Source organism: Leiobunum rupestre, chromosome 8, assembly GCF_980474605.1.
Source record: "Leiobunum rupestre chromosome 8, qqLeiRupe1.1.hap1, whole genome shotgun sequence".
Lineage (NCBI taxonomy): Eukaryota > Metazoa > Arthropoda > Arachnida > Opiliones > Sclerosomatidae > Leiobunum > Leiobunum rupestre.
The window spans coordinates 17,070,143-17,097,914 of record NC_143391.1 but is presented as its reverse complement, the minus strand read 5'-3'; the positions used below and the strand labels follow the sequence as shown (position 1 = coordinate 17,097,914).

At 39.7% G+C, this 27,772-nt stretch overlaps 1 protein-coding gene across 3 annotated transcripts in view; it reads left to right on the top strand.

Moving 5' to 3' along the window:
- The window catches only part of LOC149932537 (uncharacterized), a 53,762-nt gene extending 28,404 nt beyond the window's left edge, over window positions 1–25,358 (top strand). The window contains exons 2-7 of one of the 3 annotated variants that reach the window (XM_090156730.1): window positions 11,767–11,917; window positions 12,275–12,498; window positions 15,718–15,853; window positions 16,347–16,480; window positions 17,479–17,791; window positions 23,722–25,358. In XM_090156730.1, the coding sequence (XP_090012856.1) occupies window positions 11,833–11,917; window positions 12,275–12,498; window positions 15,718–15,853; window positions 16,347–16,480; window positions 17,479–17,791; window positions 23,722–23,843 (1,014 nt within the window). In that variant the 5' untranslated portion in view covers window positions 11,767–11,832 and the 3' untranslated portion in view covers window positions 23,844–25,358. Of the gene's footprint in view, window positions 1–11,696; window positions 11,918–12,274; window positions 12,499–15,717; window positions 15,854–16,346; window positions 16,481–17,478; window positions 18,256–23,721 lie in introns of those variants that run through there. The other 2 variants (XM_090156731.1, XM_090156732.1) reach the window with 2 other exon arrangements.
- Window positions 25,359–27,772: the final 2,414 nt, after the last annotated feature.

The following is a 27,772-nucleotide window of genomic DNA, read 5'->3' as shown; positions in this document are numbered from 1 at the left end:
GGGATCAAGGCGCCCGATTTGCCTCAAAGTCGACGGTGGATGCTGGGACGCGTCATTTAGCGTAACGATGGCCGGAGGGCTGCAAGAACTCACCCCTCTAGCGCCACCCACGGCTGGATTTCGGATAGACATCGTAGCCATTATAGGCGTTGTTGAAGTCGGATATGGCCATTTTGTAGTTATTAGTCGCCACTAGCGAAAGGGTAGAGCGAATATAAAGAAGCCGTTAAGGTTTCGCGGGAAGGAAACTTAGAGCCATAAAACTAGCCGACCATTTTCTTCGTATTAACTAACAGTTTCGGCGCTTCACCGTACCTCTCTCGCTTGAAACTTGGTCAACGCATTTTTAAACACAATGGCCGCCCCCGCTTCTATACAGATAATACGGGCTTTAAAGAACAGACGCTAGCGTAACCTGACAGTCTCTCCGGTTGTCGTCAGTGCCTTCGTCGTACGTTCTAGCGAGCTGTAAGGTGTCTTTGGGTGACGAAGGTGATGAGAAAGAACTAAGGTACTGTACTAATAAATTATTTTGTACGCCACGGGTATATACCTACGTAGAACGCTAACGGAAGAGGATAATGAATTTGGCGAAAAGAGACCGTTGGAATTTCAGACTTTCCCTAGTGAATTACCTCTGGTGGGAAACTTCACCCTGAGCACCGGCGAAGATTGCGCGGCGTATCTTTTGCGCTTAGGATCGGGGAGTGCGAAACGGCAAGATCTGGTCGTGACGAAACGAATTCTGGAGCGTTGGGGACAATTAAGAATTAAAACTTTTTCTAGTTAGTAAATAACTTTATTATTAGTCCTATCCAACCTTTTGTTTTATTTTTCTAAATTTCTATATTTTTTTTGCCAAACTTATTCTATCGAAATTATTGCATATAATATGTTTTTGACGATGGCAAATATATTTTAAAGTATGTAACTCGTGAATTCATATTTATGGTTTCCTCCCTGTTATAAGGGATTTGTTCTTTAACAAAGAGTAAATAAATATTAATTAATTAATTAATTTTGATCCATTGGGATGGCGTGAGAACTAAAAGGTTGCCAACTTACGTCGTTAGTGCAAAACGAAAACCCATTTGCAAATGTTCTCCTTTTTGGTTTAACTGTACATATTGTAATTAGTCTAGTTCTCTACAAAAATTGGTCTTCCTTTTTGTTTTGATTTTTGGTTTTAAATTTTTTTAACCATTTAAATGGTTTCCGCCCTGATTTATAAAAAGAGTAAAAAAATAACAAACTCAATTCCCGAAAACTGTTCGGCCACCGAAATTCGTCTGATTTTTAAAGGATAATGAAAACACACGGAGGAACTATAAACGCTCACGGACCAATCGCTATCTCGCCATGCTTGACCAAGCCCTATCTATTCTGAAGAGCGGTATATCTGGCGTAGTAGAAGAAAACGGCGTTATAGGCGAGCTTCAAAAGGTCTTTCAAAGATCGAAGAGGGTTGGATAACATTTTCACACTTACACAGCTGATTGAAATAGCTCGCCTTGTTAGATTTAAAGAAAGCTTACTATAGCGTAAATCTTAAAGGGGAACAAACTTTAACCAGTTAGATATCCCTATAGCCCATTAAAAACTAAAATTTATGGCGAAAACCGCATCAAAAAATATTGAGTGGTCAATTTTTAATAAAATAAAGAAATTTCGGGAAATCGAAAAGCGGGCGTCCGCCGCGACACCTGGTGAGAAGTCGGTGAGACAGAAAAACAACGTAAAAGCGCGCGCTGCTGAAGACGCAAAAAATTTGTTTTGCATGCGCGGCGCGTTCCAGTTATAAGAGACCTAAGCCTAAATTGCGCGATTTTAAAAGTTAGGATAGTTCGCAAATCGCTCATACGGGGTTAGGGACGCTGGCGGCAGTCCCTAAGATGGCGGCGAAAATTCAAACCCAAACACCTGCCGATATTTTTCGTTTCAACTTTTTGGGCCAAAAGCTATTTTTTCAAGACAAAAAAAGGTACGCGTTAGTATATTGAACGTCTTGTGAATCTTTTGATACGGAAATAAGGCCATATTTGGAAAAGCTTGGCCGTTCCCCTTTAATATTCACCTTCGACATTCGTTGATCATCTTCGGGCCATGTATGCAACAACTGACTATCGCTACTGATTCGGGGCTATCTCGACAACCTGGATTCGATCCACTGTGGGCCTGAAACCGGGCTGTCCGTATAGTTTCCGATTCTCTTCGCCCTGTACTTGGAGCCGCTTGATCGTGTACTATCCGGATCAGGTCTTGGATTTCATCTCCAACATCCGACTCGGACTGAAATTTCGTACACTGGTCAAATTTTCGCTGATGACCTAAATACGATATCTGAGACTCTGGAAGACCAGGGTTGGAAAAAAACCGACTTTTTAAAAAATTAAACAGTATGGATAAAACCGGATGTACCCCGTTGTTAAACCGGTTAAAACCACTAATAAAAAATGCTTAAATTGCTTATATCTAGCCCTCATTACTTCGAAAATGCTCAAATTGGCCGATTTCAAAATTACGTTTTTGCGCGTGACAGTACCTTTACATTGTGAGGTATAGCAGCCTTATTTACTTGCTTTTATACCCTAATCGCTTATATCTAGCTCTCATTACTTACCACAAAAAGTGAAGGTTAAGTTTTAGTTTCGTTTTGGAATTGAGAAATGCAGTTTTTGGGTGATATCAACGCTACCTTTCAAATGTTGTACCTCCAAGGCTCTCCAGTTCAATTCGCTGCGCAGATTGGTTATCCGGGTATCTCTTTTAGTACGAAGAGTATTTGTCTAGAAACTTATGAAGCCAGGATTCGCTCTAAGTCCTGCCGCCTTCAGGGCGCAATCAAGCGCAAAAGATCGCACTCCTACGATCCGTGCACTGTCAACCGCACTATATAGAAGTCCGTCGCTGTGGACCTACGCTAACGAAGTTCTATGTTTCAAGGAACCCACAATTCGATAACCTGAACAATCACAAGTTTCAGTTGGTAAATCTGCGGTTGGTAGAAATTTCATGACTGCGAAAGCGGCGATAAAGGACGAGATGGCTTGGTCCACCGTATACGTAAAAAGGGAAGCTCGCGGTGAATTGTCATACCTGGGTCGGCTCATTCACGTGTCTTTGGATTGTACCGTGAACAAAATGTACCGATACCTACGGTCCACTGGTCATCCGACTGCGTGGATTAAAAGAGTTGAAGTCTTGGACCGCTCCTATGGATATGGACACTCTGCAAAAAAAACAAAATCGTGGAAAAAGCGGTACGGAAAAACTTCAACGTGAAGTGGTGACAAGAGCTCGATAAGCACTCGAGTCTCATTTTATATAGCAGAAAGGAAGAAGTCAAGGCCGAGGATCCCTATAACCACGAAAGGCTTTTCATGGAAAATCCGAAATGTCCGCTTTGTGGTTGGTCAGTCGAAGATATTGGTCATCTCCTAGTTAAGTGTCCGAGATTCGAAACCGCTCGAAAGGAATACTCGAACTGGACAAGTCGAACAATTGTGTGACGTATCTTTTGGGCTTAGAGTGCGGAATGGCAAGATCTGGTCGTGACGATATGAATTCTGGGGCTATCTATTATTGTTAAGTTAAAAGGAACCACGGCTATGGACTGCATTGTAAAGGATGATAAAATTAGCGAATAAGTATATTAGTCCATATTGAAAAAGGGATAATAAAGCTAAACCCTAAACAAATTTGAAGAAATTTAAAAACTTACTAATAGCTCGTACCGAAGATCTATTTGGTCCGAGTTTCGCGTCTTTTGTTTGCTCGAAGACCTACTGGTACGAGCTATTAGTAAGTTTTTAAATTTATTCAAATTTGTTTAGGGTTTAGCTTTATTATCCCTTTTTCATAATGGACTGATATACTTATTCGCTAATTTTATCATCCTACCTATTATTGTCCTACTCGCCATTTAACTGTAGAAGTGAAAAAGAGGCTACGCTGTGGCAAATTGCAGGAGGCTGGAACTGAAGCCATTCGGCGACTTGATAATGAGACCAATTTAGAAGAGCGCCGGTTTCTAATGGCTCGACATGCTATTGGAGTAATATCCAGTTTCCCGAATCAATCCCACGTCTAAGCGAGTGAGAGAGAGACTAAATATATCCGGTCTCTCCATTAACCCAGGCGGGCCTCGTATTTGAGAAGCAAAAGCGTGGACACCCATCGTCCGTTGTTGACTTTGATAATTTCAGGCCTTTTAATTTCTGATACGTTTGAGATGAATATATAATGGGAAAGAAACTTGGACATTGGGACGGAGGTGGAACTCGCAAATTGATACCGCGAAAGGAAGTACGCTTTCTATAGGCGTGTCGTCGAATTTGCATTCTCGATTAGTTCGATTTTACCTTGATAGATGGGGTATTTCATCCGAAACCGGAGAATTAAATACGATACTAATTTATATCTTTATTTATGGAAATGTAAAACAAAAAGCTGTTTAAATCCGAAGTAAATTGCGAGGAATCTCTTTTTAAATAGTATTGTGATTATAAGAGTCGCTTTATGATCTAAAATAAAAGTTTTTACCAAAATATTTTTGCCCATAAAATAGTGCCAAATTTCAATTTCTGTAAATTAAATTTTGTATAAAAATTGAAAAGAAGTGTGTTTTAGATTGATTTAAAAATAGGTAACCTGATTTTCTTTGGGGCATAAAAAGGGCAAAGTATTGGATATTTTGGGCGAATAAAGAATAGATTTACGGACATAAGGTGGAGTTTATAAAAAAAACAGAAGAATAAAAAAAACGTTATGAGGTTTTGGAGAGTTTCTATAGTTCCGAATTTTAAACGAGAAAGCGATGACGGTTGTTAAGACTGGCAGTTTTCATTTGTACTAGAGTTGTACTAACGCTGTATCAGTACGGTTGGAAACCACGAAATCTATCGCATAGTTTTCCGCATACGCGTGCATAGCCTTGAGTCGGGCTCGGAGTCAACTCACAAAACTAAACCTTGACCTGGGCGCTTACAGGGTTCGGAGGGACAATTTTCGTCAGCCTACAGTTTAGTCGTTTTTCTTGGCTTGCCCCGATACGATTTACGGTCAGTGTTGTTACTGATATAACTACTGCCCACGTTCAGCTACCCACCCCTCATCGTAGTGACCGTCATTCTCATATCAAGAAAATTTAGGGTCTCAGATCAGGTCTTATATAAGGCAAAATATTTGTTAGTCTCAGTTGGTGCTCAATACTTTTTACATATTTTAAGTGCACTCAGCTGAAGGTCATTCGTTCTGGTCTCGGTCTCGTGGTGTTTCACCTTTTTTTATTTATAAGGACCTGATCTCAAAGTCTCGATTTGTCTCAAATTTTACACGAGCCTGAACAGCTTTGTAGACCCGCAAATTTGTCTCGTTCCTTTCACTGGGACCATAAAAAGAAATATTTTTACCTAAAAGATGGCCAAGTTGTATCTGTTTCTCGGAGGAAATCAATCATTCGAAATTGCACTAACAAGATATGCGTTGAATTTTTAAGAATTTAGAATCATAATTAATTGATTACAATACTGTTTTAATGTTTGTTATGTTAAAGTTAACCAATACATATCTTACACTGTATCAATATGCTTCTCCTTTTTTGTGTGTGCATTTTTAATGGCTTAAGGTTCAAACACCCACGATTACGAGAGTATGTAGAAAATACCTCCAGCTCCCAGAAAGTTCTAGACGCGAGCGAGAAACAAAAACACGCAAAAACGTGGCGCGTGCGAACGAAACTAACCCCATCTGTCGTTCCCATAGAGAGCATAAATGGAGTATTTCAGTGAAAGGAAAACGCTTAGGACTATTATCTCCAGGGCCTTCTCTTTCCGGTACCTCGCCGAGGAGGGGTGGTTGATGGGAGGCCTGCCTGGTGCCTTGAGAAGAAGGGAGGCCCGTGAAGAAGCGAAAGGAGAAAAGCGGTAGGCGGCGCGCGAGAACGAAAAAAAGATGCTCCTTGCCAGATAAAGTTGCCCGTTTTACTTGGATCCCGGGACGCGTGAAAAGAACCCGGCTACATTGGCTTGGGATACAGTTCAACCAGACAGGCTACGCGCGTACTTCGGCATCTCTGTCTAAGTCAGCGAAAGGGTAAAGTTTGCGGGCGTTTCGTCGAACCGATAGCGCCAACCGATACTCTACCCCCCTCGCCCGGTTCATTCTTCCAAACCTTTATAGATTTTTCGCGCAAGATCGGTCTGAAACAGATTGAGCTTGCGTAGGCAAAAATAAAGCGCTATGCTAAAAAAAGTGTCTAAGGAGAAGAGGCTATTGGCGAGAAATATCCATCCGCGCGGATAGATAGTTCCTAACTTCTAAGTTTCCTCAGGGCCCCGGAGTCCGCCTGATCGCCGTAAACGAATATAAAACGAAAGAAAGTGATCCTCGGAAGCAACTCGTAGATGGAGTTAAGAACCGCTTTTCTTGTCAAAGTCTGCCAGTTTAAAATGAAAGCTAAAACGAAAGCTCTTTCTTGGATCTTATAAAGTCAAAGTCGATGCCCTCCAGTTTGACTAAAGCTACCAGAACAAAACGTAAATATATACGTATAAGGAACGCGGTGTTATTTCATTCGCGTTCTTTTTATTTCAAAACGCAACGATATGGAGAGCGAACGTGCGCCAAATCTACATCCAGAAAAGTATTTATTTCCATTCCCGGCCATTTTTATTATTTCTAGTTTTTGGAATATTTTTTCCTTTCTCGTTTTTATTCTCCGGAATTTTCTCGGTGGAAAACTAGAAACTGAAACATCTTTACAATTTAAAATGACACTTTTTCTTTGTTTGGATACTATCACCCTTTTTTCCCTTCCGTATCTGCAGTCGCGTCTCTCTTTTAACCGAGTTTTTCAGCCGAGAAATACAGCATTCGCATCAGCAACGTTGTTGGGAAAAAAGAGGAAAAAAAAGTTCTAGATTCTCATACATTTCAAGCTAAAACGACACGGAAAGTGAGAAATGGGAAGATGCTAGCCGGAGCCCGAGATATGTTGCCCAAAATGAAAGCGCGACATCTCTCGGCGGAGCGGGCCGAGTAGAAAATATAAGAGGATGAAAAAGGGGTAACGCGACAGATGCTGGGTTACGCGTTTCTCGATATTTCTAAAGACGGCAGCCTCCATTTATCCCTCTCGGTAGGGGGCGCCACGTGTCTGACCCGCAATTCGCGCTATCCGCTCAATGGAGTGTTCGGTCGGACATTCAATGTATACATATACCAGCCTAAACACTTACATAAATAGCGAAACCTCTCGATCGAACGCTTTCGCCTCCTCGAGAAATACGATTCGTTGTCGGATAGTGTTCCCAGCAGTGTGAGAAATAAGGCACTATCACAGGCCAATCGCCAGTTTAAAAATTAGCTGGGCCAGTTTAAAAATTAAATGCTTGGGGTGTTAGTGGCCCTGGTGACCACTTAATTAATTTAAAGATTTTTACCTTCAAGAATTTAGTTCATTAAAAAAATACTATATTAATCCCTAAAATTGTTTGATCTTTGCTTCTATGCTGTGTACTTGGCCTTGGGTCAATTGCGTGTATGGGTGGGTGACTGGGGTCGTGAGTCTGTCTACTCTACACTCTACACCCAGTATAGAAGAAGCGAATTCAGCAAAAAGAAACATAAACAGTCTCTCTCTCAGTAGGCTTATTCGGGTCGGGTCTATAGCATACAACCTCTCTTAAAAATTACCCATCCACGTACGCAAATCAAGCTAAAGTCTATCTTTTACGATGGCATTAACTATTTTAACTCTATAGAAAATTCTGATTTGTCAAACCTCTCCCAATTTAAAGGAACTGTTAAAAACTTTTTAAGGAAAAAAAAATAACATTACGTATATATTGTTTAAGATATAATTGTTATAACAACTAATCCGATTCTCTAGCTATACTATTTTTTGTATAATCCCTTACTAAAGAATTATGTCTGTGTTAAGGCTTAAAAGTCATCCAATGACTTCGCCTATATTTTCTGGAAACATACAATTGATTGAATAACTAATAAAATTATTATTATTATTATTATTATTATTATTATTATTATTATTATTATTATATTGTCCAGAATAGATAATTTGACCATAAATTATGAAAGCCGGATTTTGAAGGTTAAAAAATGGTAAGTGGCCAGTGGCCAGTTTGTTAATTAAACTACCTAGGCTCTACTGGCCGCAGGTCCAGTTTTAAAAAATTCCTTATTTCTCACCCTGATTCCCAGTTTTATACTTGTCCGCCGGGAGTTCGAGTAAAGGCAGCGAGGCCTGCGTTTTACGATTTCAGTTTCAGACAGATTTGACTAAAAAAATTTAAATATGTGTTCACAAATAATATATATTTAAATAATGACGAGTTTAGATCAAGCGAGAAGCGCATTGCAAACGAAACCAAATTAATAATTATTTATATATATATTATATATAATTTTTAAATAAATGCTATTTTTAATGTAAACCGTTTTTACGTCTCATCATAAGTCTATAATATTGTTCCATAAGTTTGTCACTTTGGGGAATATTTTTCTGAGAGCTAGTAACGGAGTGACGTCATCGCAAGAAGAGAATCTCCCCCTAGCGAGGCGCTGTCAAAGGCTACGTGTGACGCGTTAGCAAGCGAACGCGAAATGGCGACGAAGCCCGTAATGCAGTTCGTCTTGTGAATAGTTCTCAGTAAAACTTTTGCGTGTGAAGAATAGAAAGAATCACACTTTTGTAACAATATTATACACTTATGGTCTCATTAATTACTTTATGATGAATATGATCCATATCTATTTCGTTTCAACATTAATATCTAACTATATCATTGCCCTTTCTGGGGCTAAGATGGGCGGGGCCTTTCTGCGTTTTACATCATCGCTTAAGCCAATCAGGAAACAGGCTTTTGTCGTTGACTTAATCCACAAAACGTTTCCGGGATTGCGCGATTTAAGTGGCGAAGAAAATGACTCTTGATTTTTAGAAAAACACCTGTAATATATCCAAATTACTTGACAACCATAAATAAAGGAATTTATTATTAATACCCTTACCTATTTTCGTTCAATCAAAAAGATGTGTATTAAAATTTGACAAACTAAATTTTGCACCGAATAATAATAATAAATAATAATAATAATAATAATAATAATCAGCTAGGCTAATACCAAAGGCACCACCTTAGTCCTAAGTCATCAAGCGACTTTTAAAGCCATTAATTCAGGTGGCCGGGTTACAATGCGTAGTCAAGTTTCCAAACGTTGCCCTTCAATACAATGTTTGAGCGGTGGCGCGTGACCGACGTCATAATAGCTAAGCCCCTCCCATCATAGCGACTGAGGTCAGACTAGCTAATGCAGTTCGATATTAATGGTTGAAATTAATACATTAAATACCAAAATGAAGCTATTAATTTGATGGGTATTAAAAATACATCGAAAGATATCGAATCAATAAAAACATAAGTAACATAATACCTCTAAGTATGACATTAGTAATTTTTTTACTACATCCTATCTTCACATTGACGTCAAATTTTTTTCTAAATAGCGCCCCTCGGTAGAGTAGGTAACGGTGCCATGAACTAATCTAACCCAACTTCCGTTAAATGCCTAGGTTTTCTTCTGCCCGTCCCCCTTTAAATTAGGCCAACATGTTCAGCGGTGGGCCTACCACCAGGGTATTTGTGCTCCTTTAAGTTAATTTAAAGGGGGACAGGCAGAAAAAAACCTAGGCTTTTAACATTATATTCCGGGAATTGGCGCGCAATTTTGAGTACCGCCATTTTTAGGCTTAATAGGTATTTAGCCGCACTATGGTTACGCAACAGACAAAGTTTTTTTGGAGTACTATATGATTGGCTGAATTTGAACTCTGACTCCTTTTGGAAGACCAATAAAAAAATCACAAAGAGGGTTAAACTTCCGGGTTACAGAGTAGCTAGTCGTTTTACTGATTTATCTTTGGTGAAAAAAGGATTTAGTTTGAAAAAATGCATGAGCTAGGCTACAAGTGCCATACTTAGAGGTATTATGTTACTTATGATAAAAATCTTATTTCAGACTCGATATTTGCACAGTTTAGAACGGTTAAAAACAGTAATTTATTTCGGTATTATTTAAAGAACACCCACCAAATGATCGATGAAAAGAAAACCATCCAAAACCTCTTTCGTGTTAAAAAATTTGATATCAAATCAGGAATAGTTGATACTTAAGTATAAATAAATTAATTCTTGGTATAGGTAGTTAAGCGGAATTTTCATGGTCCATATTTGTCTTAAAGTTTCGAAATTCATTGTGTGAATTCATTAATGAATAAAATGGAGTGCGGACTAAGTGATTTGTTTTAAAGCTATTTACCAAGAACCTTGGAACGTACGACTTACGAGTCTACCTGTCATAATCCATTACCTAATTTCAAAATGAAAACCGTTCATTTTAACATTTGTATAGCGCCACCTAGCATTGACCTCTTTTCTATTTACAGAAAATTAGTATAATTACTTTCGTTGGTTATGGGAAAGTTCGATTTAATTTAAATTAACTTTAATAAAATCTAAGTTTAACGATTTAATTTTATATATCATAAATATAAAAATGAATTGTGTAGATTCTCAACTATTGTAGTTATAAAATATTATAAATATGGCAATTACACGCGTTACTGGTTTAATTTGAAATGCGATTTTCAGTTTAACTTATCTAGTCGTACTCTTCCGTAAACGGATCAACTTTCTCGTTCTCGCTTTCCTAAATAGGTTCTTTGTAGCATTGTTAATACAATTTTATGAGCAAAATAACGAGATGGTGCTTGTTGTCCACGACCTACTTTTCCAATTTAAAGACAATCCGTCATTATTAACTCAAAGCCTGGTTTAGTCCTCCATAGTACAATATTGAAATTCGCTTACATGTATTCTATTATCATATTCTCCAAACAAAAATTCCATCTTGTAGTATATAACAGAAGCGTATATTTCAAACATTTTTCAACCCAAAATATTTACCTAAGCCCAAACAACCCGGTAACTCTACTTAACGAAAGAGGCAATATGTAAACGAAAACTATCTTAAAATCCACTTTGGAGAACTTCTCTTTCGAAAGACTTTTAGTTAGCCACCAGCCGAATTTCAGAATCGTACGAAGGATTTGCAGAGTGAAGGAGATCGGTTGGGGAAGTTTGGGGGAAACGATTTTCCGGAGCTATCAAAAACAGTCCGGTCGCGTTATTTATCCTCTCCATCGGGTATAAGCTCCTCCTAAAGACAATGTTTTCTATCCAATCCTCTTCAGCGGCAACGAATCTTGGAGATCCTCTCATACATCCTCGAGCCAATAAAACGTATAAAAACAGGCGTCCGAGAAGAGTGGAGTTTCGGCTCGCAACGAAAACAGATGTTGTCTTAATACCATCGTGTTTCGCTATAAGAAACGTCTTCGGCTTAATTCCCAGAAATGTGAGCCAACGTACCCGCGGATAGACGCGATAGTCGTCCGTCGCGTCTCGCCGAAGCGAAGAGTCCTACTTTCGACGTAGCTGACGTTTCTATCAAGTGGCGCGTACGTCGACGATTTGCGGCCAAAGTTAAGCCGAAAGTTAGGCCAATTATATCCGAAACCCTTCAAGCGTCGAAGAAATAAGCCAATTTCGAGAGAATAAGATGTTTATTCGTTGCCAATTCGCCCTCAGTCGTGTTAGAGAAATCTCGTTCTTTGGGCTCTCGCGTATTCCTAGTGAAAATTATGTTACACTTGCTGATTCTGACCATTTTCATTCTGTACAGGGAGAAGAGGAGGCGCTCCGCTGCGGCCGAAGAGCGTAAGACGGCGTCCCGAGTGGACACCGGCTCATGGAGCGGTCGGCTCCTCTGACGTCATCACTACCGCAGTTGACGTCACTTTCGGAACTCATTCTACTCTTCTTTTGCGTTCAAGGTTGGTTAGCTTTCAATTTTCCATCCATTAAGGTATAATTGCGATTTAAAAGGAAACCCGAGGTTCTTAAAATACGATAACATTTCCACATTTCAGCGAATTTTACCGCCAACGAGCCCCCAGTTACGAGATGCGTCCAAATTTAGTGGCAATGGTGTAGTCATTTGTTTTACGAGTTACGAAAGGGGGTTTGCAAATCCCCGAAATCCCTTTCGCTTCGTCCCTTTACGTTCGTAGATATTTATAGAGTGGGGTGCCGGGAGGGGTTTCGTTTCGAGGAGAAGTAAATGAGACGTGTCAAAGCGCGTTAATTAGTATTCCGGTAGTGGCAACTTTATTTCCACTTTGCCCCCGCAGTGTCAAGCCTAATGGATTTAGCCTCCGCCATCCGTTTGCAGTCGGTGGACGTGCCATCACCCTCTTTCATCGGCGAGTCCGTCGAGCTTTCTTGCCTCTACGATCTCCAGGACGAGCAGCTCTACTCCGTCAAATGGTATAAAGACAATGTCGAGTTTTACCGTTACGTCCCTAACGACGATCCGCCGGCGCAGTACCTGCCCGTTCCGGGAATCCATATTGACGTAAGTACAAACGGCAATTTCTTCAAACAAGTACTTATTTCTAAGATCCTCGGGGCCCCTAACAAGGAGACATCCCGAAGTGTAACCCATCGATTTTGTTCAAACTCGGGGGATTGGTAGACCTTCGTGTATCATGAAAAATCCTAAAGGGAATTTATTCAATGGGCAACCGTTTTGACATGGCAACGAAAAATGTTTTTGACAACGCAAAATATTAAATTTTTCCATTGAAAATAACATGGGATTTTGACCTTAAATTGATCAATTTTGATGTTTTTTTTTGTCAATTTTTTCTATTTTTGGCATTTTCGAAATTTTGAAATTTGTTCAAATTTTTCACAGGGGGGTCTTAGTAAACGGTCAGAATCCCATGTTATTTTCAATGGGAAAATTTCCTTTTGTTGTTGTCAAAAACATTTTTCGTTGCCATGGCAAAACGGTTGCCCATTGAATAAATTCCCTTTAAGATTTTTCAAGTTACATGAAGGTCTACCAATCCCCCGAGTTTGAACAAAATCGGTGGGTTACACTTCGGGATGTCTCCTTGTAAGAGCGAGCCTATAGTTCCAGTAAAACAAATAATTCCGGGCCACTTGAGAGATGTTATTTCTAAACATATATGTCTTCGGTGAAGGGTCGTGGCTCTGCGAAATTTGTACCCGCTTTCCCAACCTCCTCTAGTCGGATTTTAAGATAAATACAAACGCTTGGAGGTAGCCATTTGCTTTTGACAAAGGCCTACGTAGTTTTAGTATTCTTTGTCCTAATTTAGGCGCGTTTAATATAAGTACTTATAAATAATCACACCACTGATAAGTTTGTCCGCGAAAGAAGCAAAAACGTTTGGATGCGCGAAAGTCTACGTCTCGAGAGCAGCGAGAGTAAGAGTATATACAGTGCCGCCAAGAGCGGGCCCGGGCCCCGGTAAAATATAAATTCCGGGCCCCGAGAGAGCCATTACTACTGGAGGTAGCTATCCTTTTTCGGAGAGGAAAGTGGGAGAAATATACCTCGTTTGTTCAAAGACGGGCCCCGGTAATTTGTACCGGCTTCCCCCCTCTCTTGTCGGGCCTGAGTCTATAGACGAGATTATCCTGGAGGGGTTGTAATAAGGATCAAGGAAGGAAGCTCATAAATCCAGGCTCTGTTTGCAACAAGCCCAAAGTCCCAGAGTCCCCCGATTATCGCCACCGTGTTCCGTAATTGAGACAAACTGGCCGCTCGTTGTTTACGCGTCTATTAGTCGGCGCGGCCTGCCTCTCCATCATGCCAATATAGTTTATCAAACCCCAACTCCTATTATTCTCATATTCCCTTTCTTAAACATCCACACTAGCGGTTATAGGCGAACGTTTAAATGTATTATTCGAGTAATGAACTGTATTCCAGATCGTAATTGCCGTAAACGAGATGGATGCCGATCGACGAGGCTTACCGCGAGAGTATCTCAATTATATTACCACGAGTTTAATTTATATCGAAGGTTTAATCTTACCATTTATGTTCTATTTACTACTTTTCTCGTCCACATTATCTGGTTAACAAACCACAAACCAAAATAGTTTAAAAAAAATGGTTTGTGTTTATTGTGTTTAGTTAGAAGCTGCATGTCTACGGCAGAGGCAGAGTGGGCAAATGGCGCTTTTGAAGGTCGTACCAAGGGCGTATGCTGATGACTGGGGGGGGGTGCCTAATAAAAATCAGTGAAACTTCCGTCAGCACCCCCACCTTGAAATTTTCCCTCAAAAAACCCCCCTGAAATAAAATCCTGGATACACCCTTGAATGTCACTAGTTCAGCCCTGTATAAAATCTGTTCCAGGTGCAGTCTTTTCCAATTAGTGTTAAAACAAAGAGAATGTGGGTTGAATTTTTAAAGTTTGCGGTTGGTGGGATGTCATAGCGGTATTTTTCATTTAGTCGGCGGTGGATATTTATGTACTAGGAATTAATAACCGAAAAAATCGGCGGTCGCTTATCAGTGTCGCGCTGTACTGACAAAAATGACAGGGCCGGGCTTAGAGACGCTCCAAGAGATTCCAGCGCGGCGCACATTGAGAGAGATCAAGAAAAGAATTTGACAGAAAAATCGGGGAGAAGGTGACACTTCTGTTAGGTTGCACCTGCGACGAAAGAACACGCTGCAATAACTCTCAGCCCCCCCCCCCCCCGCTGGTCCCCACTTTCGCCTGGATCGAGCCTAGGTCGGTTCCTTTGTACTTTCCCGATCCCCCCCTCCCGTGGCTCTCTTTTGGACTGGCGTAATCTTTCTCCGGCTCTCTTCGCCGCCTTTTCAATTCGCGGGCATCCTTCGTTGGGGCCCTCACTCTTTTCATCTCCGCCGAAGCACGCGCTACTGCTTTCATTAATTCTTTCATTTCCGCTCCCAAAGGGACAGAAACATAACACAGTCTACGGCGCGTGAAGTCCTCCTTTCCCCCATATTTACACCCCACCCTTTTTTTCACCCGCCAAACTGACGCGAGGAAAAGAAAATAGACAAAATACGATCGTATTTAGAATAGCGAGCGAGCGAGAGAGAGAGGGGAAGTCTTGGCTACCACGAATGTCTAATTCTCAATAAAGTCTCGCAACTCGCGAAAAACGACCCTAAACGGCGATAATAAATATTGTGGGAAATTTCCCATATTGTGGGAATTTTTGGGTCCCTTTTGGCTCTGTGGGAAAAGGGTAATTTTTTTTTTATAAAACGTTGATTTTGTCTGCGGGTATTTTTTTTAATTTGACTATCAATAGAAAGTCCAAAATTATATAGAGCAGTGTATTTTCGTGAATCTTGTGTTTTATAAATAATATAAAGGAGGTGCCTCATAATACTACAATCAATAAATGCATAGGCCTAGTAACCAAAATGTTTAAAAATCGTTAAATCAATCAAATTTAATTTTAAAAGGTTAATTTTAAAAAAAAATTTAAAATGATGGCATGTTTTCCGTTGTGTTTTCATTGAGGGCGGGGCTAAATAGGGGTGTGAGAATTTGTGGGAAATTTACCCAGCAATGGAAATTTCAACTTTCGAACATTGGCAACATTGATTGACGTTGAAACGCGTCATATCCAAACGTGAAATGTTTAAAACTAAATCAGTGAATTGAATTGTAGCAAATAATATAAGCAAGCCCGCGAAAAAATGTATAAGCCAACTCTTACTGCCTAAACTGTCTAAGGATTTTCTTCATTTTATTCTGCCCAAACGCAGCTCTCGAAATCCAGCCAATTCACAGTGTTCCTGACAAATTTGGACTTGCAATCATCAGGCACGTACCGCTGCGAAGTGAGTGGCGAGGCGCCTAACTTCGATACGCAGGAGGCGGAAAAGGAATTGCAGGTATTTGGTAGGTTGGGAACCTCTTATCCAGTCAATGTTCTGTTCTTTATTTCCATCTCCGCCGCGCACTTCGCCTTACGATAGTGTTCGCCTCAACCTACCGTTGCCCACTCTAATTAATAAATTAATTGTCATTCGTATTAAAATTAACTTTTCGCTCCCGAGCCGCTGGAAATATATTGGAGAACGAAGTTCCCTGAGAAAGTTTAATGGTCTTTGATGTTGGTCCTAAACTTCTCGAATAAAGATACATTTTCTCTGGATAACTAATTAAAGAGAAAGCAAATTCGACGCTAGAAATATAAGCGTATGTAGGTATTTAAAGCGCGTATAAATTTCGGGAAACTAGACGCGAGGGAAAACAACCCGGGGGCAAAATTTATGGAAAATAATATTTCATTTTTCTCCGTAAACGTAACTGAAAGTAAAGCGCTCAATTCTAGTTTTTTTCTTCGTTCTCTCTGTCTTTTTTTCTGGCTGACGTGTTGTGGCGAATCTAGTTCTTCCTTCGCATGGACCAACGATCAGTGGAGGTCAACCGCTCTACAAACTGGGTGACCCCGTTCACTTGAACTGCACGTCGGCTCGCTCCAAGCCTAGCGCCGTTCTCAAATGGTTTATCAACGACGAACCGGTAAACGTATACAGCTATATAATATTCTCGTTAATCAAGTCGACGTTCCAGCCAATCCCCGTTGATAAATAGGATGCTCGCTAGCCGCGGCTTCTAATAGCTATTTGCCAACTCCCTTCCCCCCTCGCTTATAATTAGCCGAAAGCTTTTGAAGAAGGCGCGATGGAAGGGGGGGGGTGGTTATATATAGTTACTAGATAAGTAATACTAGCCATGCCTAGGGAACGCGCGCTTTTAAAAGATATTATCTAATCTATCCTTAGTAAACACGAAGTATAAATTTTGAAGGGTGCGCGAGCCTTTCGATCTAAAGGCAAATGGTTAAAATATCTCGATGGAAGACCCTAAGTCGGGACTTCGAAAGGGGCTCGCTAACGGAGGATTAAAATAAGGTTCTAGCGGACGTTCGTTTACCGTTAAAAGGCTGGCCTTATATACGATAAATTGGAAAGAGTCCGAAGCCTCTACACGAGCTAAGTTTGCGGCAGTCTTATAGAACGAGCGCCTTCCATCAGCCAAGATGAGGCCGGGGAAAGCGAGTTCCTTCGAAATTCTTAAACGTTAAGCGAAGTTTAATTTCACCCCGGGTTCATTTTTGAACTAATGCTTCGTGTCTCTATAGGCGTTAATGGTTCCGGGGTATACGCGCCTCCTCCCTTTCTCGGCTCCATTAAGTTGGCGAGCGAGAGATCCCGGAAGCGGCCTACCTCAATATACGCCTACTCCAGCGTATATCTTGTCAACGGCGATAAAGCCGGGAAAAGTACCACCGAGAACTGATAACGTTAAAAGAGATTTAGGAAACTGGGCCTCGGCAGTTTTCGATTCGAAGCTAAAATAGAGTTTTCAAATTCCCAGAGCCAATTCGAAGTCGGCTTTTCCGGGTCGGAATCGAGAGGGGGGATACTATTAGCGTTTCCGGTTCATTTGAATAGGAATTATGGATTTCGAGAGTGTTCAAATAATTCGTTCCAACTCCGTTTTGGTAATTTGGTCAGGTTCGGTCGGATTACGAGATCGAATACCCGGCGGTGACGACGCCCGACGGCTTGGAGAGCTCGACGCTGGGATTACGCTTTTCAGTCAGCCAAGACAATTTCGAGCAGGGCAACGTGCGCTTCCGTTGCGTGGCCACCATCTCCAGGGTCTACACGATGACCAACGAGGAACTGGTCTTCGGGGGTCTGCAAGCTCAAACGTCCGGTGCCGCCCCCGCCTTCCGAACGGACTCGTTGGACTCTCAAATTGGCGGGCGGCGCGGTCAACGCTGGACGAGGAGTCGAACGAAAGAGGGAGGACCGGCCACCAAAGGCGAGTTTCGCGTACCGCTATAACCCGTACCGGTACAACCAATTGTAATCGCGAAATTACTCTTAGTTTGGGGCTGGTACTCGCCCGGATATAGCGCGCTTAAGTATTTTCGGCGCGCTCGATTCCAACGAAGAAAAGAACTTTCCCTCCTTTTTCATTAAGCTAAAAAGGTCTAAATCGCTTTTTATTACCCAATACTTCTTTTCATTTACCGAGGGAAATCCCGGCTTTAATTCGCCACCGGTTTCAAAAACACGGTACTACAACGCGCCCCCAAAAAAAGGGCTTATTATCTTATTAGAAACTCGAAAAACTATTCGCGGTACATTTTCTCGGCTTCGTCTTCAGCGTCCCGCGTTCTCATCCGGCATCTCCTCCCCCTTTAAACGATCCGGATAAATGAGAGAGGTAAGAGCGGAGCGCCGCCACCGGTTAATCCGCTCGTTCATTAAGGCGAGCCGAAAGCGAGAAAGCCGCCACCAGGGGGGAGGGACTTAGTGAATAAGTAAGTAAAGGGGAAAAGGGGAATAATACGCAAATACTCTCCATCATTTATTATTTACAAAGACGGGAAAGTTCGACCCCCTTTCCCCCCCGAAAATGGAGCGTACACGAAACGCGAGCTGACTCCAATTTTTCTTTCTCCGCCAACAAACGCATTAAAGAAATTGGACCTTGTTTTCGGAGGAAGGCGGATGAAAAAGCCGCCCGGAGAGTGTGTCCCGTTTTTTACGCGTAAAAAAGAAATCCAAGAGCAATACGCTGGCGAGATTCCTACCAACGCGGTTTCGAATAGCGTTGACCTTACCTAACACTTCGGTCGAAGGCGGTGGCGCGAGAGCCTTACTATCGCCCGAAATATCAAACGATATTATAAAATAACTCTTGAAGGATTCTAGTAGAGAAAGGAAGTACCGAGAGTAAGCTCGAGATAAAAATAAGACGAGGGGGGGGGGGGAACCCGTACATGGTAAGGCTGACGGTGGATAAACACAAAAGTCTAATCGATAGTACAGTGAACGCGAGTCACGAGGAGCAGAAATAAAGGTTTGGGAACGGTCACCGGGGATAAAATCCTAAATTGTAAGATAGGAGCATTTGCGTGAAATGGATAGAAAAAGGGCCCTTCTGAATTCGGGATTAGAGACATTTACTGGGTCCGGGTTCCCTTTTCTCTCTCTCTCTCTCTCTCTCTCTCTCTCTCTCTCTCTCTCTCTCTCTCTCTCTCTCTCTCTCTCTCTCTCTCTCTCTCTCTCTCTCTCTCTCGCCTTCCGACGTATTTCGTTGTTTTTTTTCCCTTTATCTCGGTACTTTAGGGAAATCTCGACGTAGAAGAATAATATTAATGGGCCACTTTAAGATTTTGAGAAACGACCCTCTCTCTTTTTTTTAATATTTTAAAACCGAAATTTCTATTCAGAACCTCGTACGGCTATAGTTACGTTTGCGGGGGGGATAAATAAAGAGAAAAGGGGAGTCTTCCTTCGATCTCGGTCGCACGCGATCCCTGGCGGCCGGAGCGGGCCGTAGATGGTCAAGGCGCTTAGCCCCTAAAACGGCTATTACGTAAAAGGGCCTCGAAATGACCGAAATCAACGAATTGGTTTTGGAAGCATTCCAACTTCTAATAATAATGTACGAAAGCGAGAAAAAAGGAGAAAAGCTCGTTCCTTTCCTGGGTCAGGTTGAAGGTTCACGCCTTCACTACGAGGACGAAAACGAGGGAAGGAACAATTTCGGCGGGACTGTAGACGTACCCCTCCGCGCGTTTCGCGGTTTCTTTATGTAATTTTAACACCCGTTCTATCAGGATTAAAAATTAAACTTTGCCCGTATTTGTAGGAGGTCACTAATAAAATAAAGAATACAAATTGAACGAAGCCCAGCTAAATTCTCGTTATTATAAAAGGATTAACTTGGCTAGTACTTTTAAAATCTCTTTTACGTCAAACAATAGAAGGAAGACGCTAATCCCGCTCTCATAATTGCTCTAGTTTGATGGAATCCCAAAGAACGGGGGTAGAATATTTAAGACAGGGAGTGTTTAGAGTTCCAGTTTTATCCGCCCGAGAGAGTAAACAAATCGGGGATGTCTTTATAAGAGGATGATGATGACGGGGTTGAGACGATAGGGAAAGAGAAGATGGAGATTATACACTCGACCAGCTCTTCGCGGAAGAAAAACGTCTTCTTAAGAGCTCGTTAGTTCCTAAAGAGCCTCGTCAATGTTTTTCAATCTAGCTATCAGTTATCGGCTTAAGTCTAAGTGGGCCCTAAAAAAACGATTAACCCACCCACGACTTAAAACTTCCGCGCCATCTCGCAAATAGGAGCCTCAAAAATAGCGCGCCTATTTTCACCATCAGCCGTGCAAAGTTTCACAAAAAACGAAGAAAAAAAGAGACGTTAAGGGACAGTCAGTAAACGTGTAAGCGCTACTAAATTTTGAATCCCATTTCTAATTTTTACATAGTTGGACCATGGACAGTAAATTAAGGGGACAGGTTTTCGATACCCTTCCACAGTGCATTTTATTTCTCCACGCGTATCAATCAGCTCGAGAGACTCCGAGGGAGTATAGCAAGGTCGTTTGTACATCATATTTAATCTATAGATTAAATATGATCTACTAAATATCATATAAAAACTTGAAAAAATACCTTTTGGCGTAAAAATGTACTTCGTGTTTATCTTTTTTCTTTTTTCGAACAGTATCGTCCACTCTTAGCGATACTTGTTTTTTTTTTTTTCAAATAACCTTGGACGACTCCCTTACAAGTTAGTGTGATTGGTTTACGGGGGCTAAGAACCAGGCTATTTACCGATCCTCTAAAATCTACTATCCATGGTTGGACCACTTTCTTGATATATCACTTGGAAAGGATGATTAAAATATTTTTATTATTTTTATTTAATTCTAACTGTCTACTATTAAGGTTTCTTTTTCATTTTCGATTTTTTTAATAAAGAAGCGCAGTAATTTGTCTCTTCCACTTTCAACTTTTTTATTTTCATGACATTGAAAACTCACAAAAATAAGGAAATTCGCTTTATCTTCAATTTTAACTGGGTCAATAGTACATATTAATTAACCGAAAGCATCATGGTCGATTTTTAGCGGGAAAAAAACACAGCACAAGTGAAAGTGTATTGGTTTTTCAACTTCCGCTTCCAACTATTTTATTTTCGTAGCATTGAGAGCTAAGAAAAGCGAATGATCCTTGCATAAGCGCAATATCGGTTTCCTCACCGATCGGAATGAATTTGATATTTTCCTCTTTATCTTCGATGGACTTCAGATCACGTGTGTCGGAAATAGTCAAAACTTATTGAGGTTAGTGTAGGGAGTTGTTGGCTCGCGTGGCATGTAGGACTTGCCACCACCCTCCTACGCATTGTAACCCGGCCATCTGTTTAAAGGCATAATAAGTCGCTAGATGACTTGGGCCTAGTGCTCGGATTTCAATTAATTTTTAACCATGAATAAAATAAGCTCGGTGATATTTAAATAATATTTATTTAAATATCCAATAGTTGAATAAAAATTGAAAAATGTTTAAATAATCGAAAGTGAATAAGCCTATTATTTAAATAAAACAAACAATTATTTAAATAAATACCACTTTTATTCAAATAAATGCTTGGTTGCGTAAAAAACATTATTAAATAAGTTAAAATGATATTCTTTTTACCAACGTTTTTTAAATAAATCGGAAAATTTGTGGATAATTAATAAACAATTCCGAGCACTACTTGGGCCTAAGGTGGTGCCTTGGGTATTAGCCTAGCTGATTATTATTTTTTATTTATTTATTTAAATGTTGCGCGCTTCACATTCACCAATAATAAAAGTCATCTTCGAGTAATCTCCACCGTATTGAACAAAATACCTCAAATGTACCAGGCCGAAATACTTTTCATGAAAATAGCAAAGCGTAAGATTAAGTAGTAGCGTCAACGAAATTGACCCTTTTCGTACCTGTTTAGGTTAACAGAACAATCGACCCTGAAAACAAAGCTTTCGGGTCGGCTCTAAACCAAGGACGTCATTTCAGGATTTTTCAGAATGAGGCAAAACTTGAGCTGCGGAAATAGTTATTGCATAATTGCTAGTGATTTTCAGGATAATAGACAGAATAAAACATTTTCCCAAGATAATCCTCGTACTTCATCCGAGTATGAGTTGGTATTAGAAAAATTCGTGAAGAATTCAGGGGGGGTAGGGTAATGATCCCCTTGCCCCACCCAAATGACGTCCCTGCTCTAAACCTTCGTTTACCGCCTCAATTTATCAAAAAAAAATGTTATTTTTTTCTGACCACATGGATAGACAGAGACAACTAATATCGTAACGGTCCGAAGTAGACGATTAGGAAGTACTGACGACGGGCTCTGGTTTTAATTTACAAGGAATCAGTTTCATCGTTTCGAGTGCCTTCAATATCGACGCATTCGAGCGTAGATGACCCCCTTAGCGGTACGGTGGCTCGATGATCCCTATGGTTGGTTGCAATCATCCAATAGGATGGATGACCTTTGTATAAAAAGGTGGAGGGTAACGGGTACCGACGTCCCATCTCGAAAATCTCAGTGCCGGAATTCGTTCGCCCAATCGGATAATTAGCACTGGCCTCCGAGCTAGGTTGAAAGTTCCCGCGAAAACTGCCGCCAACGAACTTAAACCGATTAAGCGGAGATCGGAGTTTTTGGTCCGACGAATTCCCCCGGCTTCGGATACGACACTCTCCCCGTCTGGGAAAACCCCCGAAATCTCTTTATGGCTCGAAAAATCTTGGAGAACCGGAGCTTCGAGAGCTTGATGGAAAAAAGGGAAAACTCGTGACTCAGCCCGGATAATGGACGACAGCTCTCCAACAAATACCGCGTACAAATAAAGGATTTTTATATCTTATACAAACCCCACAAATTAAATGGATTTTTACCAATCCAAGAGAGGCTTACGAAATGTCCAAAAGGTTGGTTGTATCGTCAATCGTATTCCATATTTTTAACAACAATAATACTAGTGTTGTATGTCGGAAAATGATCGGGGCCTTTTTTTCCGGAAAATTTTCCGTTTTTTTATCGAAAAAAATAAAAAAGTTTTTCATTCCATGATTAGTCTAATATATTGTTTTCAAATTTAAATAAAGCGGCATTTTCGCCTAATTTTTTCAAATCTAAAAGTAAAACTAGACTAGTTTAAACTGATTAACAATGTAACACTATTAGTATTTTGTAGTATGTTTACTGATATTAGACATTTGAAATCGATAAAAAGTTAAAAACATTAAAAACCCTTAAAAAGTAGTTTATGTTTAAATTTTTTATTTTTCCGATTTGCGGAAACTTTTCTGGAAATTTTTCCGCATTTTATTTTTCCGGAAAATTAACAACACTAATTAATACCTAAAAATTATATTTAATTCGAAAAATAATCCAAATCGTGTTTTACACTAAACAACCGAGGTGTCAAGTTTAAGTGACAATAAGAACAAGTTGGCAAGCCAAAATATACCTCTCCTCGAAAGAGTTTTTAATTTTCAGTGAAACGTAACTGTATCCGTGGTTCTGCGGTAGAACGCTCATCTGTCATGCAAGAGGGTTCGGGTTCGAATCCCGGCCAATTAAAAAATTATACTACACCCAATGACAAAAAGAGGGCGCTTTTGGAAAAACCTTTTCCCTGATTCTAAGAAACTGGGTACGCAGTGATTACCCTTTGCCCCGAAAATGCGAACGCGTTCACAGGCCTGACAGACCCACAGACAGACAGACAGACAAACACGGTGGTTGGATAACCCCTCCTAGGGTACAAAGTCCCCTCGGAGAGGTAAAAATGTCGGTTTATGTCCGGATTGACGCTAAACTGTCTCGTTAGATGAACTTCGAAATCTCCGAAATAATGAATGATTGTTTTCCTCCCTCAGAACGATGGTGGAGTTACTCGACGTGGCGCGAGTGTTTATGGAAACGTCCTGGCGTCAAAACTGCGCTATTACTAACAGTTGCCTTTTTCCAAGGGTCAGCCGGGTATCGATACTGGCTTTGACGCGAAAGACAATAAAGCCGAACTCTTTCCTATCACTCATCAGACGGACGCGCTCCGGGGAAGCTCTTTAAAAAAACCTCAACCGCTCGTCAATTACGGCCGACAAAATATATCAAAAATGTTGACCCCAAAAAAGCCGGGGGCAAAATAATACGTTTTTCGTATCGGACGAAAACCACGAAAGACACCGCCGATAAAAAAAAGTACCCCTTTTTCTTACTAGGAAGGAAAACTAAAAATAAAAAAGTTTAAAAAAAATACGAAAGACAAAAAAATACCACTCGTGGGAACTGAAGAAAACTTACGATAAAGAAATATTAAAAGGGAAAATATCTATATCAAAGCTATGTTGACTCGTCAAAACGATCCGTTTATCAAAAGTAAATAAGAGCAAGCCCATGAACGCGTGTATATAAAAAACCACAGGTTTTTTATTATATACTAAAAATTATTTTACTTTTTAGGAAATAAAAATAACCCCGAGTATTAACACTGTCACGTTAACGTCAATTTTAAGGTAGCCTTATATTTATATACGAATTAATATTTGGTTTAAAAAATAAACAACAAATTGCTGAATATAACTGCCTAACTTCTGTGATGGCGATTAGGCTCATTCAATCAATTAAAACAAGCAATACTTTAAAACATGATATCTTAATTTGTTACTATTTAAAATGACGTCATTTAAAGAAAATTAGACTATAATATAATTACAGCGCACCTTAATAAAAGAAAAAATGTCGATGCACAAAAACACCCTTACAATCGTGAGCCGAAATAAAGGTATCTTTGATCGATGAACGAAAACTAGTGAGAAAAACACACAGTTGACTAGAAAAGTTGCCTTTGTATAAAAAAAATATTGTAGTACAGAAAAGAAATGTGTCTACATTATTGTATTCTTAAGATATTTTTAATTTATAGGCCATTTTCTCTTCATACTGAGAAATATAATGTATTAGTGAATGCAACTCTCTCTCTCTCTCCGTCTACCCCTAATCAGAAAATTCAAATTGCTTTCGAAAGAAACATTATTTATTTAAACGAATTTTACACTCGCTATTTTGACATTGTTAAACTTACTAAATTAGTATTACAGGTTTGGTCAGTAAGTGAATTTTATGGTCAATTATATGGCGGAAAGTTAAATTTTAGGTCGTGGAAACGTTAAAAATTAAATAAGGAGTTTAATCCCAATGAAAAAAATAACAAAGCATCTAGTACTGACCGACCACCGTTGAACTGTGGAATCTTAATACATTCATTTAGTAAGGTTTCTCACAGCTTCTGATTAAAAAAGCTCGCAAATGTTGCTGACGAAATCCACAATATAGGTATAATTAGGTTGTTATCTGGTGGTATAGAAAACTACGTTGATTAATTGAAAAATATTGATAGATATATCCTTGTTATTGGAGCGAGAGGGAGTGTGGATATGAAATTGGTCTATAAAATGTTGTAAATTGAAATTGAGCATGAAAACGAGAAAATACTCTAATGCTTCATTGGAATCATTTGTTTTGTTAATAAAAAGTTGGTTTATGAGAAAATTTGTTTTTTCCATTACTTTAATAAAAACAATTTGTTAACATTGCTGTGGTCGGCAAGGGTAACTTAAATGGCCACAGGGGAAGACGAACTTAGGTGGACACTATTTTTTATCAAGTAGGTCAAGTAAATTTGAACCCCTTGAAAAGATTTGGGGTTGTTTTTTATTTATTTAGTCTTCCTATATTAAATTCAGTAGACTTTTTACGGAATTCACAAATTAACCCCCAAACAATTTACCTAAATTTATTTTGGTAGGATTTCTAAAGTTTCAAGTCAGTCCATGACATACCCGAATTACCCATTGGCTCCGCTACTACCCGGCGCCGTTCGGACTTAGTCCGGGGGTTTCACAGTTACTTTAATTTGTCCGTAGTTACAGTGCAACACTGCTTTAAGCGAAATTGAGTTTATTTAAAATTTTATAGATTTACAAAGCTGAATAATTGAGATAATATTTCTTAAGAATGTTTCTTGATATTATCCCTTTAATTTTTCACTAGTTTTATAATTAACTTTATTTATTGAAAGATTTGTAAAATATGTTCAAGCTTCCGCACCTTACTCTAGTTTAATAATTGAATTATACCTACACAAAAAATAATTAATTGTTTCAATATCGTATTTTAATTTAAGCTAGGTCTCCCAAGGAGCTTGACAACTGAAAAAAGTCAACCTGTTGGGGATTTTCAACAGGTTCCAGAAAAGCATCGGTACAAGCTCAGCTTTTGGTTATTTAAAAGGAATTTTTAAACATACGTTATATTTGAATGGACAGAAATTAAAAATTATAAGCTTGAATAATATTTCAGAAATCGGAAATTAATCGTTTCAATTGGTCAAAGATTTTGTAAATATTACAAAAAAAGTATATATTGAACGCACGAATGTTATTTACCATTATATAAAATTTAAAGATTAAAATTATTATTAAACTTTAGTAAATATCTAGATAATTATAATCTTAATATTTATTTTCTTACAAATACAAGGAATTTTGTGATCAGTCATGGTCCCAGCGTCTACTTTCTTGGCACCATTCTGAAATTATGGTGACTCTTCTCTTATAATATTCTGAAATGGAACAAGCTATATTGGTTTAAAAAATTTAATAGAAAATACAGCCTCCTTTATATTTCAAAATGTCGAAATATAATTGGTAATCTTAAAATTATAGTTTTTGGAGACAATTAAAAGTTTTAATTTCTAATTTCTGAAATATTTTTCGCGATCGAAAACTATTACTACGCCCTCTTCTGGTTACCGTCACAAACTATATATGTAGTGCATTGCAGACGCTATTAACGGTTGGCAGTAGCTTAAAGGGCAACGCAAGTGGTCATGTAGGGGGGCGCTTAATTTGGTACTATGTTTTCGTAAGTTGGTTTTCCAAGGAGGATTTTATACCGCGTGAACACATTATTCTCCTTGGTGATGCAATTTCGTTCTCATTCGAGAATTTTTCGATTTTCTTAGCTCACCGCCAACGAACCCAGGATTTTAGGCTTAGCTTTATTTATTTATTTTGAAGAAAAAAACTGAGTTAGTTTCCGAGAGTTTGACGTTGATCAGGGGCGTAGGAACGGGAGGGGGGCAGGGGGGCAATACCCCTCCCTAGAATTTTGCTGGGAAGGGCAACTAGTGTTATTGCCCCCTCCAAAGTTTCATTTTAAAAGCATATAAAGTTTATGGAACCTCAACGGTGTTTAAATTTCAGTCTTTTCCCGCCAATTTACTTAGTAGTAAAAAGTACACATGCATTCAGGGAAGCTACACTCCATTAAAAATTCCAAACCTTTTCGTTTCTCTTTTCCCCCTCCAACTTCTAGAACGTTGCTGACATTGATAATAATAAAATTATTTGCCAATTGAATATTTTCAATTATGGAGGTTGGCAAGGATCGAACCGAGCCTCGGCCATTTGGAAAACCCTCGGCCTCGGTCCGAGGGTCGTCTAAATATAGCCGAGGAACCCAGGATTTTTTCGCTCTTATTAAAAACATGAATAACTGAAATTTTGGCCCATTTTCTACCGTAAAATTTATATCTAAGGAGAATGAATATGTGGAGACGATCGTCCGGCTACCGGCACCTTGAACGCTTTTTCCCCTGTCTCGCGCGGAGGAGGAGTCAATACTCGAAAGTTTTAGTTTTAGTTTTTTAACTTTTGTTTTAGGTTCTTTTCGTGGGAACCGTCGAAAAGCGAAACGTGAGGGGGCAATCTACAATATTTGATATTAAAACTTTTATTTGGAAGCTTTATTTATCCATTTGACCACTTAACCGTTGCCTCGGCCCGAGGCAGTTTTTCGACCCTTGTTCGATCCTTGGAGGTTGGTACATTTCTCCGCCGCTAGCCTCACACACTTGGCCGTATA